Source organism: Calonectris borealis, chromosome 1, assembly GCF_964195595.1.
Source record: "Calonectris borealis chromosome 1, bCalBor7.hap1.2, whole genome shotgun sequence".
Lineage (NCBI taxonomy): Eukaryota > Metazoa > Chordata > Aves > Procellariiformes > Procellariidae > Calonectris > Calonectris borealis.
In genome coordinates this window covers 136,514,610-136,532,052 of record NC_134312.1, presented here as the reverse complement: position 1 = coordinate 136,532,052, position 17,443 = coordinate 136,514,610, and the positions used below count along the sequence as shown (strand labels likewise).

The 17,443-nt window shown below is 41.2% G+C and overlaps 1 protein-coding gene across 7 annotated transcripts in view; it reads right to left on the bottom strand.

Moving 5' to 3' along the window:
* The window catches only part of GEMIN8 (gem nuclear organelle associated protein 8), a 40,737-nt gene extending 23,635 nt beyond the window's left edge, over positions 1–17,102 (bottom strand). For 3 of the 7 annotated variants that reach the window (XM_075175900.1, XM_075175903.1, XM_075175915.1), the window contains exons 1-4: positions 16,891–17,102; positions 16,050–16,101; positions 12,332–12,368; positions 9,157–9,583 (exon numbers count right to left, since the gene is read on the bottom strand). In XM_075175900.1, the coding sequence (XP_075032001.1) occupies positions 9,157–9,583; positions 12,332–12,334 (430 nt within the window). In that variant the 5' untranslated portion in view covers positions 12,335–12,368; positions 16,050–16,101; positions 16,891–17,102. Of the gene's footprint in view, positions 1–9,156; positions 9,584–10,343; positions 10,376–12,331; positions 12,369–15,017; positions 15,081–15,996; positions 16,102–16,890 lie in introns of all 7 variants that reach the window. The other 4 variants (XM_075175908.1, XM_075175930.1, XM_075175923.1 and 1 more) reach the window with 4 other exon arrangements.
* Positions 17,103–17,443: the final 341 nt, after the last annotated feature.

Here is a 17,443-nt window from a genome sequence, read left to right as displayed (position 1 = left end):
AGTGCCAGGTCCTGCACTTCGGCCACAACCACCCCATGCAACACTACAGGCTTGGGGAAGAGTGGCTGGAAAGCTGCCCAGAGGAAAAGGACCTGGGGGTGCTGGCTGACAGCCGGCTGAACATGAGCCGGCAGTGTGCCCAGGTGGCCAAGAAGGCCAACGGCATCCTGGCCTGTATCAGGAATAGTGTGGCCAGCAGGAGCAGGGAGGTGATCGTGCCCCTGTACTCGGCACTGGTGAGGCTGCACCTCGAATACTGTGTTCAGTTTTGGGCCTCTCACTACAAGAAGGACATGGAGGTGCTGGAGCGTGTCCAGAGAAGGGCAACGAAGCTGGTGAAGGGCCTGGAGCACAAGTCTCATGAGGAGTGGCTGAGAGAACTGGGGAACTGTTTAGCCTGGAGGAGGCTGAGGGGAGACCTTATTGCGCTCTACAACTAACTGAAAGGAGGTTGTAGCGAGGTGGGTGTTGGTCTCTTCTGCCAAGTAACTAGCGATAGGACAAGAGGAAATGGCCTCAAGTTGCGCCAAGGGAGGTTTAGATTGGACGTTAGGAAAAATTTCTTTACTGAAAGAGTGGTCAGGCCTTGGAACAGGCTGCCCAGGGAAGTGGTTGAGTCCCCATCCCTGGAGGTATTTAAAAGACGTGTGGATGAGGTGCTTAGGGACATGGTTTAGTAGGCATGGTGGTGTTGAGTTGATGGTTGGACTCTATGATCTTAGAGGTCTTTTCCAACCTTAATGATTCTATGATTCTATGATAATTTAATACTGATGAACAGCTGGATCAATCTGTACTGAGTACTTCATACGACTGTAGCACAACTGTTTCTCGGTGTGTTGTCAATCAACCTTCTCTATTTTTCTGAGAGACAGGGAAGTGCTATCACCCCTGTATTACGAGTCCAAATAAAAAAAAACAGACACAAATTCCTACAGCAGGAGGTCCTTTAGATTACTTGGAATGGGCTTCACACCAGATCGCATCACAAGGTGGCACAGGTGCTCAACCCAGCTGCTGGAAAAGATAAGAGTGACAATGTTCCCTTGCACCTTGGGGTTTAAGATGTATCATCCTTTGAGTATGAATGACTAGCTCCCTTCTTCCTTGAAGGCATGGTTGGAAGAGAAAGATTATTATTTTGGAAATTTGTTTCTAAATTCCACCTCCGTTGAACGCCTTTGTGGATCTAGTCCCAGATGGCATGTCCAAGGTCATGATGGAAGTCTGTAAAGGCCACCCAAGGCTGAGATGGGTAGCCTAACAGCCTCTGTCTGTCTCTCATTTGATTTTCAGCATGCTAGGAAATGAGTTTCGAAAAGACCCAGGCAGATGGAAGTCTCTGAACTCTCAGTTTCTGCCTCCCACATTTCCCTAATGACAATGGACTTGAATTCCATCTGGATGCTTCTGATAAAACTGAGGCACAGTGAGAGATGTTGAAAAGCAAATGGTGCCTCTGAAGTCTTGGCATTAACAACACCCCATTAAAATTAGCAGAGGTAAATTATGTGTCTCCAAGCAAATCTGTACAAGAGGTTTGCTTTATAACGGAGAGACCTTCAATGTGTAACACTTGAGATATTCTGCTGCCATGCTTTGTTGTAGATTCCGAGCAGATTTTGTAGATAAAGAGTATAGAAAGCACACATTATTACATCCATTTCCACCTTGGTCCTTGGGCAATGCTTTTAACAATCACTCCAGTACTGTAACTTTAAACATTCTTGCTACAGCAATAGTTCCCCCAGGTAGATACAAAAAAGGTTGTGTTAGAAAATGCTTAATTCATAGCCCACACTGTCACTGTCCACTTACAAGGTTGAGAGTATCATGCTAAAGGCAGATGAATTCAGATTTATCAGCACAGAACTGAGTCAGAGCTCTCTCCTAAGTAAAATCACTTAGAGAACCAGAAACTCTGCATGTGGCACCTAGATGGAAACAGTAATTGAGGAATTTTAGGGGAAATGGAAAACTGCATAAACTGTGAAGACAGACTGCCCGAGACGAGCGATTAGCACAGAGAAGCTTTTATGCCACTTTTCCCTAGAGCTGTGCCTGTCAGCATGGTCTCACCTGCTCTTTTCCACAGCAGCTGCAGCTGCTTTCACAGGCTCCCCTGCAGAGACAAAGAATGAAGAGAAGACTACAGGAGCCACTCAGAGCAGCTGCAGATGCTAATGGCATAAGCAAGCAGGCAGACCTGCCTTCAAAAAATTACCAGCACTGGTTCTGAGTCTGTAAGTAGTGTCTGTGTCTTCCCACACCAAACTGTTCCCGTATGAAGCAATCTTCCATAACAGCCTTCTGAAAGCTATTTTTGCTCTTACAACAAGACCAGGGAGGGATTCCTTGTTCCACACATGGCCTCTCAGCCCTGTGTCTGCCTGGTGGTTCTTTGCCAAAGCTTTGCAGAGCCCAGGTACGTCACAGCAATGCCCTCAAGCCTTGGAAACTGCATGGACACAAAACAGGCGCTGACACTCTGCTTGTCTGACCTAAAACTGAATTACCATGTGTATTTTCTTTGTAAGGAGAAAGTTCCAATAGCTAATCCATCACAGCAAGCTACTGACCTGTTTCCACAGGATCCTTCTGAGACCAGCAACTATCAAGAAACAGCTATCAAAAGCAGATCTAGCACACGGATGATGAGGGACAGGGCAGCTGAGAGGAGCAATGATCTGTCTCTGTCCTGCACATCTTATTCTCATATCCTCAAGACAAGTCCAGTCAGAAGGAATTTCACCACAGCACTGATTTACTAAGAGCAGCAACAATACAAGATTACCAGACTTCTCTTACTGACTCATGAATTACTTAGGGATAATAGCTCTCTGGGATAAAGGGCAGCTCAAATCCCATGTTTGTTCAGCAAAGATATGTTCAGCAAAGGATGCCTTTTGGTCACAGGGATGACATCTAATTTAACTGTTAAGCAAAAGCTCTGTAATGAACAATTCGTCTCAGATCATATGGTTCATTCTTCTACCACTTCTACTTCCTGCTGAGGTACTCAAAATCCCTTATAAATATGAATAAATTGAACCTCTCAACAAGCCACCTGAGGTATGTACTGTCTCCACTATAATAACAGGAACACATTAGACAGACAAATAAAGGGTGACAATTTCAAATACAGGCTTCCGAAGTTTAATACATATTTTCATATTAAGACAGCATTCTTCATTTCCATCAAACATGAGAGGAAATAGAGGTGTTTGACCTCTTAGCATTCCTCTTAAAGCAATGTCTACACTACAGTTACACTGAACCACATAAGCTTCTTTTCCCACGCTGCTAGCTGTAAACCTGCTGTAACTCAAATACCAGTGCTCCACAGCATGCTTAGGAAGAACTGAGCCCAGAATAGCCACTGGCAGACAGGACAGTGGCATTCCAGGCCCCGGCTCCACCAAACCGTCCAGGCTGCACACATGGGAGTGTGGTCCACGGCATCCTCAGATGCCACCTAGGAGCTGAAACCTGGAGCATCCCTTAGCAGCAAAACAACAAGCCTGGCCTTGCACTTGCATACTTTCAGGGGTTGCCAACAGTGTCAAAGAGTCTCAGCCTGAGGCACGTAACAAATAAGAAAGACTTCACATATAATTTCCAGTTCTATATATTAACCCTCAGACAACCCCTCTCCTGAGCATGCAGCAGAGGATATCCATTTCTGACTGTATCTGGTCCAGTGATATAGAAAGCGCACTGTTTCCTCAGCAGCACCTCAAGCTTTCTAGTGACTCTCTCCCATTAATTCCTGCAGCAGCAAGTACACCTGTACAGCATAATGTCCATTCGTTGCAAAATGTGTTGATTGATGGGAAGGACATAGGTCCACATAGCAAAGCTATACATTCTTCTAAGCTCAAATTCTGTCTCTAGTATGAGATCCAAGGACATTTTCTTGACTATCACATACTCTAGGAATGGCTGTGTTCCCAAACTGATACTCTTAGTACAAAGCTAACCTTGTTTCTTATGAAAAGGATGTAAAACTGCGCCCAACTGTTGCTCTCTAAATGCAATTCAGACCCTCTATTTTTACAAATACAGATTAGTTTTCAATGTTAAGGGGTGAACATTGTGGCACTTTTCCTTATTTTGCTAGTAAGGAGACATTTTCTCAGCTTTTGGCTTCCAGTACCAAATAACGTGGGGTCTACACTGGACACAGTGTGTGCACTTGACAAGATTCTGCTGCTACAGGATAAAAGGTTCAATCATCAAGAGGAGAGATGTGGTACAAAAGGAGAGCCTTTCACATTTTTCCTTCAGTTCACAAAAAAAAATGTGCTTCAAAACGTCTCTCAAGCACCCATACATACTGCAGAGAGCACTCTTATTTCACAGGCATTTCTCAGAAACTTCAGCAATTCAACTGCTAAAGATAGTGGTAAAAGTTCACGTGACAACAAGGCTGACAAAGCCAAGGAAGTTGAGCAGGTATTTATGAGGTCACCATCCACACTGCTTTGACAGTTTAGGGTAGGGAAGAAGAAACAAAAAAGATGCTGGTGACCAAGAGTAAGAATTTGAACTTCACTCTGATGGAGAAAAAGACAGACAAAGAACAGGGAGAAGCATTTACCAAGAGCAAAGAAAAGAAGGAAAACATGGTGGCAAAAAAAACCTGCCAAAGTCTATTTTCCAAAGAAGTACAGAGGCCTTAAACAAAACCAAAAGCTTCATGGATCTGGTACTATTCAAGCAAGTTTCAAAACATGGAAAATTCCATTACTCCCTCTTCACGAAAGAGGCAGTGGCAACCATCATCTTTCAGAGAAAAAGAAACCCAAGGGAAAAAAACCTACAAATTGCAGATTTGAAACAAACATCTTCATTCACCATTTCCTTTCAATTTTTTTTAAGGTTTTCCATCTGGCATGAAAGTTTTAGGTTGAGACAACATTATTTTGGGAAAAGCTGGAGGGTATGTGTAGGAAATACAGAAGCTTTAACGGAAAAAACTAGTCATAACATTAACAATTGCCAGACTATTATCCTTCAGTAATGAACTGACATGATGGCACTTTGCTTTTCTTTGTTTTTAGATAAAGGATACTGTCTCATTGCCTGTTGACTACTACAGAATGGTTCTCAATGCTGTATTCACTCAATTACAGTAGTCATTTTCTCTTATATGTAAGAAGGGGACAAAGAAAAACTGCACAGGACAAACTACATGTTGCAAAGGCTAAATTTAAAAGTGTAATAAATATGTGCAATTAGCCAATTTACTGAATTGTTAGGTTTGTGAATCTTCCTTTCTCATTTTTTGTCCTTTTAATTCTTGCAAATATAAAAAGGCAACTTACTGTATTCTGTCTTTTGCATCTAGGATGCTTGGAGAATTCAGTACACTACCTAGGTCTGACAGGTATGGTAACCCAGAAAAATAACTTCATGCTTTTCAACAGCCAGAGGGAAGACTTTTAAATGCAAGTAAAAACATCCCCAAGAAGCACAGTATATTACGTTCACCAGTTACATGAAGAACCAAAACAACAGACTGGCCTAACAACAAAATCCCCTAAAAAAAATAGAATTACTAGATAATTATGATTGCATATGAAGAAACAACTGAAGAAGAAAGAAATTAAAACTGTCTGTAAGGGATTTTAATCAAATACAGAGTATATCTAGAATACGAGATAAGTCTGTAGCGCATTAATATGTCTGAGTTCATACAGCCTCAGCAAAACTCTGCCCACAATTACTTCGGGGCATTCCAGGAACACATAACTTGACTGCAACACATGACATGAATATAAAAACTAGTAAGAATTTGACAAGAATTCAACGACAAAAAAAAAGAGGTTGTTTTAAAAGAGGTTGTTTGTGAACAACTATATCACTGCTGAAGTGTTAAATCATGCAGCAAGGCTCAGAGTTTGCCAGTTTCAAAGGCTTTACTGTGTAAGTCAACCAGTCACTGCAAATGCCCACTGTGAAAACAAAACAAACCAAAAAAATCGCTACAGAAGTCAGGAATCTGCTTGTTCTTCAAGTTTGTGGTAGTTACCGAAAAATGAAATAAACCTGAAGTTTTCTTCTCTGGCTAGTCTGACATGATGGATTTCTTATCTTTGAAACATTTCTCTTTGCAATTAGCGTTAATACTTGCATTTCACCATCCAGACACAAATGCCTTTCCCGCCTACATCTCAGGCCTATTTAAGTCTTCCACAGTTAAAGTTTGCAAGATCTTATCCTCTGATGTCCGTGATCATGTTTACCTCCAGAAGACTCTAGAGCAGGCATTAGAAGTGAAGAGTCTGTCATCAGCTAGGATTTGTTTTAGTCCATTTGATTATCCTTCTATATGTTGATGAGACATGGATCATGTGTGTGAACCAGTTATATCTTACTTAGTAAATCAAGACTCTCATTATGCATGTCCAAAATAGCTGCATTAAGGCTGTGTAGTATTTCCTAATTTTGCAGGGCTTGAAAAACACCAGACTAATGGAAGTCACCCTTCACAAAGATTAAGTCAAACCTCCACCCTCTGTACTAGTATCCCCTTCCTTACGTGCCAAATTCTCCTATTTGTTCTATTGCTATCTCCATTGCTGTTCTTTTCCCATGTGTCTCACACTTCAGGAAGCTGCCAAGAAACATATATCAAACTCTTCCATAGCATTCATTTTCAAAGAAGAGCAAGCCAGGTGTCTGCTCCCAAGCGCATATCAAGGTGCAGGGGTCAAAGGCTGTGAAGTCCACCTGGAGCCCCCTATTTATGCCAGAGAAAGAAAACATGAGAGACAGCTTCCCTGTTAATGTTCCTTAACAGCTGGCTTAAACTTCAACTGATCATCAAGGTCACTATTGGTATTCCCCTTTGACGTGCCCAAATATTCTCATTCTGTTTAGAGAAAATTTAAAACTCTTACCTCAACATTACAAATGTCTCTTCCAGAGATGGGTGCCTAAATTTCAGGCATTACTGAGCTTTATAGTGCCCAAGTTTCTCTACAAATCTGCTCCTAAGGTGGGGGGGCAGCCCAGGACATATAGTTTGGAATTAAAAGGAAAAGGCATCAGAGGAAATACTTAAGTAATCGTGGGTTTCTTTTGTGGATGCATTATCTCCGTCTTCTTGAGCATTAATACAGAACGACAATCATTCTTCAGCACAGTATGAAAGATATAACATTATAGTGTCATTATGGATTGCAGCTTAATGAACCCCTAAATTTCATTTTGTTCAGAAACAGCATCCAGAAAAATTAATAACACTACCTCCCAAAGTAGAGTGGCACTGCCTTCAACAAGGTCTCCATACCAGCTCATTTCCACACCATCAGGGAAACAATGATTTTCCCTTCCTCCTGCTGCTTATGTTTCTTCTTTTAAGAAACTTAAGCAGAATTAAAAATTCTATTTTCCTTTTCCTCCACCACACAGGAAAAAATTATTTCTGAACAAGATTATACTGTATTTTTAATTACTCACAAAATTAGCATTTAGATAGCACCATTCACCCAAGAGTTCTGTGGCACTTTTAAATTTAAATTACATCAAGTACTTGTTTACTTTTTCATGCTTTGAGGAATTACAGGTTGTTATTATCCTCACTTTATCAGGGAAACTATTAAAGAAACTGAGGCATGCAGTAGCTAAAGACCAGATTCTGCTTAAATTTGCATGGAATAGTGCCACTGAAGTGCATGGAGTTACACTTACCCAGAACTAAGCTAGTCATGCACACAGCAGAGACCTAATTATTCCAAAAGGCTCCAAGTACTGCTGTGGTGGAAGGAACAAAAGTAAAATCTGTATTCTGAGACACAAACCTCTTCCCAATTCACCTGCTCATCATAAAGAATCAAATCATATTTTTAGCAAGAGCAGCCGGTGAGGGGTCAGGAAGAGATTAAATAGGTATACCAAGGTCATATAGGGTATTTGCAACAGAGAATGTCTCTAAGCCCAGATTTCCCAATTTCCAGGATACCACTTCAATCACTCGCACATCTTTAAACACCACTAACCATAAAGACAAAATAAATCCAAAGAAAATGTACTGCATTTCCAGAAGTAGCTGAGCATCTTAAAGCATCCAGAGAACACCAAGCTGATTCTGCAAAAGCATGATGAGAAAGGGACGCATGTCAGGCACTACCACTGAGCTCTTTAACTCACATTCCTCTGCTAACTAGAGCAACTGTGCATCATACTGATAGGAAGTATGAAGTTAAGCTGAGGTGTGTCAGCTCACCAGATACCCTCTGATCAACAAACTTAAAATAACACAATTTTTATCTCTCCCTCCCAATCATTGCCTTTACTATGCATTTTTAGAACATTTCCCTCTTCCAGAGAAAGCTCTATTAAACATTCATTCTGAGTATTTCCTATTGGAGTCATGTGGGAAAAGTTATTTTCATCATGCTGCTTTCTTAAAACACGTAATAAATTTGCCTGCAACATCTGTATATGCAGTAAAGTGTCAATAACGTACAGCATAATCTTTTATTTCTTTTAAAGATTTCACAGAAACAAAGATGACCAATACCTCCAAGGATCAAGACCTGAGAAAAACCTGCAGTCTTTAGCTTATATTCCCTGGTTAAGGACTTGGGTGCAGATCAAGATACAAAGCAGGGAGAAACTTGTGGTATAGTACAGAATGAAGAGTACCCTAGGGATGCAGGGGGAGAAGAAAAAGGTCATGGAATGTTACTGTTGGGTTAGCCAAAGAATAACAAACAAAATGGCTGCTCCATGTTACAAAATACACTGAGGTTTACTCTAGGGTTCAGTGATGTAGTAAAGCACTTCCTCTGGGTTCCCCTCTCAGACATATAGCATGTTAAGTAAATTTAACCATAAAAATTCTGGAGTTTTTCCTTCAGCACTGAAGATGAGTATTGTCTTCCGGACAAATGTGTTATTCTCCTCTTTGCAGTCATAATTTTCTCTCTCTCTTCATGAAAAACCTTCAAACATTTTCTGAGACTTATTTCTAATGAATGGTACTTAAGTGCACCCACCAGTTTTGCCTGCTTCTTTCTGTTTGGCTTGCTCACATGCAGTGCCTATTTCTGTGAATTCTTACAAAACCTGTAAATGTTGAAGCCATCCATCGCTCAACGTTATGGCCACGAAGTACCAGAAAACATAGAACAAGCATGGACTTACGCAGTTCTTCACGGTGCCTCTCTGTCTGTGCAAAAAACTGGCGAAGCTCCTCTGTGATCTCCATGTTACTCAAGTCATATTCTATCTCCCCTTCAGACTCAGAGTCCTCCTCCATTTTGGAGTCCCTGTCAGCATCCTCCCTCCCTTGGTGGGCATCTGTGTACTGCTGAGCTCCCCCACGGTACGGAGATCTGCCGTGTAGGCTATAGCTAGAAGAATAGTTTTGGGTATGTGGGAGATCATTCCCATCCCAATCTGAGTAGCGGCTACTTGGAGAAGCTGCAGAAGGATGCCACGGTAGGTGATAGAAGGACTCCATGGCTTTCCTGTAGGCTTTCTGGTGTCTACGCATCCAGCGCATGGCTAAGTCATAGTGCCTCCAGTATCTTGCATACACTTGCTGAGAATACCATGGCTCGGTGTCTTCCTGTGGCCAAAACATGGGGGAGAGGGAAAGAACACCAAAAAAAAGAAAAGAAAAAAAAAAAGAGAAAACAAATGGTAATTGAGGGGAGAAACACTGTAAATGCAAGCGCAAAGTTTGCCTTTTCATCATTAGTCATCCTTTTCCTATGATAAACCATATAGATGTGAAAGAGGACAAGTATTAACACAGTGCAAGTGCACTACACTTCATTACTCTTACAAGAGATTGTTTTTGCATCAACACAACTACCAGTGAAGAATAAGCAATAGAGAAGTTGTAGTGTCCAGAACGCATTTTCCAAGTGTTCGTGCTACTACAGTGGGAATCAGTTCTTTTTAGGGGATACGCTGTGCGGATATATCCCACAATTCCTTAGCCACTCATGTGAGTTGTAAGAACTGAATCATTCCAAGGTGTACGTATTACAACCTACACCTGATTTCCAAATCCGCAGACAGAAAACACAAGAGATTAAAATTCCTCCATATTAAACAAAGGCATTCATTTTATTCAGTAACATATTTCCTCCATCTGCCTGCCAAAATAAGTTTCTCAGAAAAGGTCAAATGGCAATTCAGCCAAGTTCATATATCCATCATGGCCTCGATCAAAAACAAGGCTGTATTTAGCCAAGTGCAAACTGCCAGTAAATCTCCCTTTTGTACTCATCAGCAACCAACATATGAAAAGGGGTAATAAAGTACCACTGATAAAGTACACGGAAAAATAGTACTATAGAACGAAACATATTGTAACACACCTTCTCCTGTCTTCCAGCTAATCTTAGTTTTCCTGAAAAAAAACAGTTTCATGCTGTTCAGATTTCATCAACTACAAAGCCCCATAGCCCCTCTAGCCTTAAGCCCTCCTTCCTGCAGACCGTTTCATCTCCCTCCTCATCCTACTCTCAAAAAGAGGAGATAACAGAGGATCTTAAAAGAAGGCCATAAAGTAAACTAGAGCCTAGAACAATAAAATAAATAGCAAATGTTTTTTTCTTTCCCCCCACATCTTAATTTCCATAGAAAATCTTTTATCTGGGCCAAAACAGAATGCCTGTACTTTAAATTAGAAGAATTTTAATTAAGCCACGTTTTGGCAAACACTCAAAACTATGGCAAGATTAGCTGAGTTTTTCAGAGACGAATGTGACATTTACAGTCCTTTATTAGTTTTTTTTTTTTTTCAAAAAGGGCATACAAGACAAAAATCTTTCTTTAAGCATCTTTTCTTGATCTGCACTGGCACCACTCCATAGCTTTAAAAGAATGATTCTCTGGAAAAAAAAATTCCAAAACAAAACAGAAAAAAAACCCCAAAGAAATGCTTTCCATTTAATGCTAACAATATCAAGAGAGGTTAATTTCATTTACTTACATTTGTTCTCACTTTCTGGTTCTCAGGCAATAATGCAAATGCTAGAGAGTTTGGAATAATAATTGTAACTCTCATGTTTCCCTTCTTTCTGCAAAAGTGAGCCCATTATCCCATAGGAGATCCAGAAATGCTATCTCTTTTTAAGATCATTGGTAAGTGGTCTCAGAAACAAAATACCTCTGGCTAATAGAGTCCATATAGAAAACCCACTACAAACAAACTTGCCTGCCTTAAGAATTCTTGATCAAAAATGGCACCCTATTTGTGAAGGGCTGTGGGGCCAGCTATGTGATTTAAAAGTCCAGACAATGATCTTTCCTGAAAAGTAACAATTCATGGAGGCGAAACTTCGTTCTGATTCTCCTCTTGGTCTAACATTGTGCTGCTACAAGACCATGCATTTCAGAAGCTTTTCTTGCACCCACTCATCTTAGGAATAAATCATCTGCCTTCCATATGGATTTTCTTCATTCTTAATCATCCAACCACCTAAAAGCTAGGATGAACAATGTTTTATTTACTGTTCTTGCTTAAGAATGTCACACTGACTCCTCATCCTTCAGCAGCCAGATGAGAATGTCAAATCTGATACATTCACAGGTTACTTTTGGAACATTTTGTCTATTTTTTCCACTACTTAAAAATCCAGTCTTGAAACATCATAAAGCTTGACAAAAGCAGGTATCTCCTACATTCTAAGTATTTCCAAAGAAGACAACATATTCTTTTAAAGCTCAAAAATTATCTCCAGTTCTTCTAAAATGTTTCTAAAAAGGGCCTTGATGACTTTATTGAAAGCTCTGGAATCCAGCTGGCTGATTTGTCTAGCTGACTAGCTCCAGTTGTTAATTTAGGGGAAAGGAAGACAAAAAGCCAGTTCATGCAGACAGAACTGTGATGCTGATGCCTGTCCAACTACTTTTTGTGGCTTTTTTGTTGAAAGCGACCCTTGAAAACCCCTTTTACATTTGCATTTTAAAAATACATCTGTTAAAAAAGAAATTACAGAAATGTTTTACATTGGGGTGGAAAAGGGAAAAGAACACTTTAAAGTCTAACTTAGTTCTATGTCTATGCTTTTTCAGCTGCAGAATAAATGGAAATAAGAGATTTCCTCAAGGAAACAAAAGCTATAAATCTAAGGCAAATGATCAGAGTCCTCTGTTATTTTCCTGTTATGTCTCTGGAGTCTTCCCAGGAGTAGACAAATCACTCACTGTTGCAATCTGAATTCTATTTTCAAAGCAATTCAGCTACTTTTACATCTAATTTTTACGTGTCTACACTGCCAGTTCAATAAAAGTGTTTATGTGCATTTTGTATATAAAATATGACTAAGTTATCACATAGAAACCCATAAAGACTGCTTACCATCTCTTGTGGAGTTTGTTCTGGTGATCAAGGTGAACTAGAAAACAAAACAGTAGCTTTTTAATTCATAAAAATATATGTATTAAGATGGTCACAAGCACTGAATGTATTTTTGTTAAACTTGAGTACTATGGCCTACAGCTATTAAATATCGCTTCTCTGTTGTGTCTAGTTGGAGTCTCTTATTTATAGTTTTTGATTAGCATCAGTAAAAATCCCATTCCTTAAAATTCCCCACTACAATAAGAAGGTTAAAAGGGAGACTTCTACACAATTCAGCCTAAAATGCTGGGACTGAACACTTTTTTTCCCATTACCCTTTTCTTTTCTGTTTTCTCCCACGCTTTCTGCTTCTACAACCCTTAGTTTCCAACTTAATGCCAAACAAAAATCATAAACTTAAATGAAACACACTGTTCTTGCTTTTTAGTGGTGTCTGCACAGGGACATCTATAAAAGAAGCAACTACCGTAAAATGATTAAACCCATCTTGACTCCTTTCAAGTAGCAAGGTTTCTGTTTAAACCTATGGTGCACTTATAACTGCATACAATCCTTTCTTCCACTTTATTTCTCTTTTTTCCAGACATCTGATCCTGTCTCCCATAAAGAAAACACAAGCTAATTCAGGTTGCAATCACATTTTTTAAATGTGAGGAAAAGGCAAAAGGGCAACTGGGGGGGGGGGGTGGGGGGTGGAGAGAAGTGGGCAGGGAGAGGGAGAACAAGATACCTACAACCACCAGGCAGGATTTATAATTACCATCATTTTCAGTGTGATTTACCAGCATGAATCACTGAGAAATATTTTGAATGCCCTCTCCCCGACCATTATTTTATTACATTAAGACATTAGCTGCTTCATCCACATATTTCTCCTGATGCTCTCAGCCTCAATTTGAATTTTATGTTAGGTGAGTGCCAGTGAAAGGTAACAGAAACTCAGTACACCAAACTACCGTTGCTACCCCTAAGACATGGTCAAATGCTATTCCCAGCAATACTGGAATATAGCCAAGACAGCACTTACAACTGCTGTAGATTTATACCAGCATAAAACTAGGATTTTTCAAAATGCATATGAATACCGTACATACACCAGTTGTGTTCTGCCTCATATTTAACAATACTGATTAAACAGCAACTTTTTGCCTCTTAAGACAAGCCGTATTGTGTGAAAAGAGAATGGGGATGGGCCATGTTCAAAGAAAATGCAAATCATGCAGCTACCACAAAGGCAAATTATTGTCCTTTGCAAAGCCCACACCAAGCTCAAACACATAAATCCTTGGTCACACCAACCCATCTACAAGAAGCCCTACACACATGAGCAGTCCCACCGCAACCAATGCGACGACTCATGTGAGCAAAGGATTGCAGGATCAGGCATTAGGCAACCAAAGTGTGTGAGTTCATTGTATTCTCTCCTGCCTGCTTGGAGGAAGAAAAAAAAACCATTGCTGAGGTCACTGTAAAATACTGTGGTGACTTGTAACACTCGAAATGCATACGTACATAAAAGACTCCTGGACTATCCGACTTTGTGCATTTCAAGCACCTCATTTCCCATGCTAGCCCTCTTCAACAGTTTCATCCCCCCTCTCATGACGTACACATGTACTTTTTGTCCCTTTCTCATATACATCTGGATACTGTCAAGGTTGTCATAATGTCTTCTTCTCATACTTAAAAAACGAAGTCCATGGTAGCTGATTCTTCCATTTTCTACTTCAGAAAAAGTATGTGTATTTCATTTTCATGTTCACTCTAACTCCTACATGAGAAAAGATTCTTTAAACTAGCTTCAGCATAAATAGAAATTGGGTTCGGAGCTTAAAGTAAATACAGTAAATAGTTTTAAAGCAGTAAGTCGTGAAGTCTGAGACTTTATTATTAATACGCAATATGCACATATGGTCTCTGAAGGGGAAGGAGGGGAAAAACCCTGGCAAAACTATACAACTATATTAATTTACCAAATATGACAAACCTGTTTCGCCAAACACAGAAACTTTAATTATTTTCATAAATTATTTATGAAACATTAGACTACAAATATAAAGCACAGCATAACAATGTTGCAAGCCGCAACACTACATTAAAGAATGAATTTATTTTCAGCTGAATTATTCTTCCAAAACAAACTACATAAAATATGAAACATGACAGCAAGCAGAAAATAAATGTGATAACTCTACTTCTATAATTTATACTTTAAAAAATAAAATATGGAAGCAACTGAACATACGAAACTCACCAGCAAATGCAGAATTTAAAATGAGGAAGAGATTTGTTTGCCTATGCTGATCATTAATGATGGAAAAGTTATTTTTTGATAAATGTTATTACTTCCTTTTCTCAGTTTTAAAATATTTCCCCACCGATAATTAAATATGTATGTGCTCCCTTTCATCAAAGCATGCCTGTCTCCTTACCAACTTGAAGCAAGTAAGCATTAGTGCAAATAAATAAATTTGATCACAGCAATGACAGAATTTAATTCCACTGGAGTCAGAAGAAGCTCAGACAATGTCACACTGTGAGACACAACCATGAAATCCTGTTTTTTATAACTTGGTAATGCAATTCGTACCCTGGGAGCAAAGCCCTCTAGTGGTGTGTGGGACATAGTGCTGCCACATGGTTGCCATAATGGCGGTGCCAGGCACAGCTCAGAAAGACCTACCAATGCGGGATCAAGGAGGGTTTGACTTTATTCAGAACACCGATGAGCACAAGATTAATTAACCTGTTGCATGGTATTACGGTAAAAATATAGACGTCATTAAAGGAAGGTGAAATTTCAACAAATTCAGCAGATCTCAACAAAAAACATTTTTATAAAGCTTTCCTGAAAAAGCAAACTGTTTAAATCAGAAATGCCCAGAACAACAGATAGCTGACCACATCCTTTGCCCACTGTTGCTTTTGTCCCTGCTCCTTTAGCCTGTGAGAAATGCCTTCTTCAGTCAGGCCAGAGATGTCCCTAACTCAGTATCCATTTTCTGGCAATGGGTAGTCAGAGATGCTCAGTAAAATGTAACACTAGAGTACGCATAGAGGAATTACTTTTCTAGGTACATTTCTCCTGATTTCAGCAAGTCGCAGTTCAGATACTTTTTTCAGCTCCAAACTGGTTTTGGCATTTAAATGCCAGAATGTGTCATTTCTCTGAACCCATGAATACTAAGCGTTTCCACGACAACCCATGGCAGTTAAGTTTCACAATTTAAGGTGTTAAACATCAATTTGCACTGTGTATTTTGAACTCGCCCTACTACATACTCTTTAAAAATATCTGAAGAGTTCAGTAAGAAAAGCACGCCGTGTAACAACAAAAAATCCCACAAACATCTGCTTCATTTTATACTTCTGATGCTTACTCTTGGTGCAGAATTACCACCAGAAGAGAGACATGTCTGAAAAGTGCTTTGACACTCTGTGCTTCAGATTAATACTGTGCATTGCTGGTGTATGACGTTAACTTTAATACCGAAGTGCCCTAGTTACAGTCATGCAGAAATTTAAGCCTGTGATTGCTGAGACAGCTGGCAGTACAAGTATTTCCCTTAAAAAGACGAAAGGTTAAAAATTCCCCACACTATACACTGCATTCTTGTTTGTGAATGGCTGTAAACACAAGACCTGTCCGGCACTTAGGATACAGCTATGGCTGGTCATCATTCCAACAGGAGTCAGTTGAGCTATGGAGACCTACCTATCACTATGATGTCTTCACACCAATGTCCTTACATCAATAGCGGTAATGCCTGCGAATGGAAGGGAAACAAATTACACGTAAGACAAAATTATGTTCATTGCAGGGACAATCCACATTTAACCGCTAGACCTGCAAACAAAGCATGCAGATCAAACTTCAGCGTATGTATTATGGCTCTTTTGACCTGAGCAGAGCCTGAGACAGTGTAATCCTCTGCTGCTCCCAAAAAGAGGATCTTTCTTCTCTGAGATCCAGGACACAAACCCAAAAGCTATTTGGGCCAAAAATCAGAGATCAAAAGTGAAGTGCTAAAAGCTGTACAATTATTAGTGGCCCCAGTTAGCTTATGTTTCATATATGGCTTTTCAAGTTTAGTCATAAACGAGGAAGAGAATGAAACTTTTAGACTATTGCTTTTAAAGGCAAGATTCACTTCCTGGTCTCACAGATGCCGTGCCCCAGACTCTGGTCAGTGACTTTAAAGATCGCAAAACCGATCAGCAGCTCTCGCCTCTGCCAAATAGGGCAGACAATTAAACCTAAGGGCTGGCAGGGAAACAAGACCTTACGCCCAGGCTCACCCCGGCCTCAGCCCCCAGCACACGGAGGACCCCTCTTGCCTGAGCTCCCGCACCCCCGCCTCAGGCCGCAAGCCGACATTTTGCAGAGGAAAGGAAAGAAAAAGCCCCAAGCCCATACGGCCGATTTGCGTGCCATAAACACCACCTCTCCGCCCCCGCCAGTCGCCCGGGCTCCGAAAGCAACCCCTCCGCCCCCGAGTTCTTCGTTTTGCCGCTCACGCCACCGCTCGCCCCGGCTGCCCCGCCCTCAGCCGTACCGCCGAGGCCCAGCGAGGCGAGAGGCCCGGGCCGCAGCCTGCACAGGGGCACCGCCGTCCCCGCACCCACCCGGGCAGCCTGTGCCTCCGGTGGGCGAGGGGAGCCGAGCAGAGCCGCCTCCCGTGCTTCCTCCCTCCCTTCCGGCGAGGACGAGCGCGGCGCGGAGCGGAGCGCAGCTTCCTCCTGCGTCTTCCGCCCGCCCCCTCTCCGGTCCCGCGGCGCCATCTTGTGGGGCTGAGGGGAGGCGCCGGCGGGGGGTCCGGCACCCCGAGGGCGATCATGGACCACCGACACCGCAACCGTCTCTTTCGGGGAGGGAGGCTGCCCCATGTAGCCACCTGACCCACATAGAGACGGTGGTGCGGACTCTCAAGTGTCCTGTCTGCCCCCTCGGTACCTCCTCCAGTCCCAGGGCACGTACAGTACTCAACAAACCGAATTCTTACTCAAAACCTGGGTGTGCTGTGGTGGGTGGTACTGTAATACTTTGTCCTCTGATAATTATTTTTTTCCCCAATTAATTTCTGAACTTTCTGTTCAAGTTCTGTACTG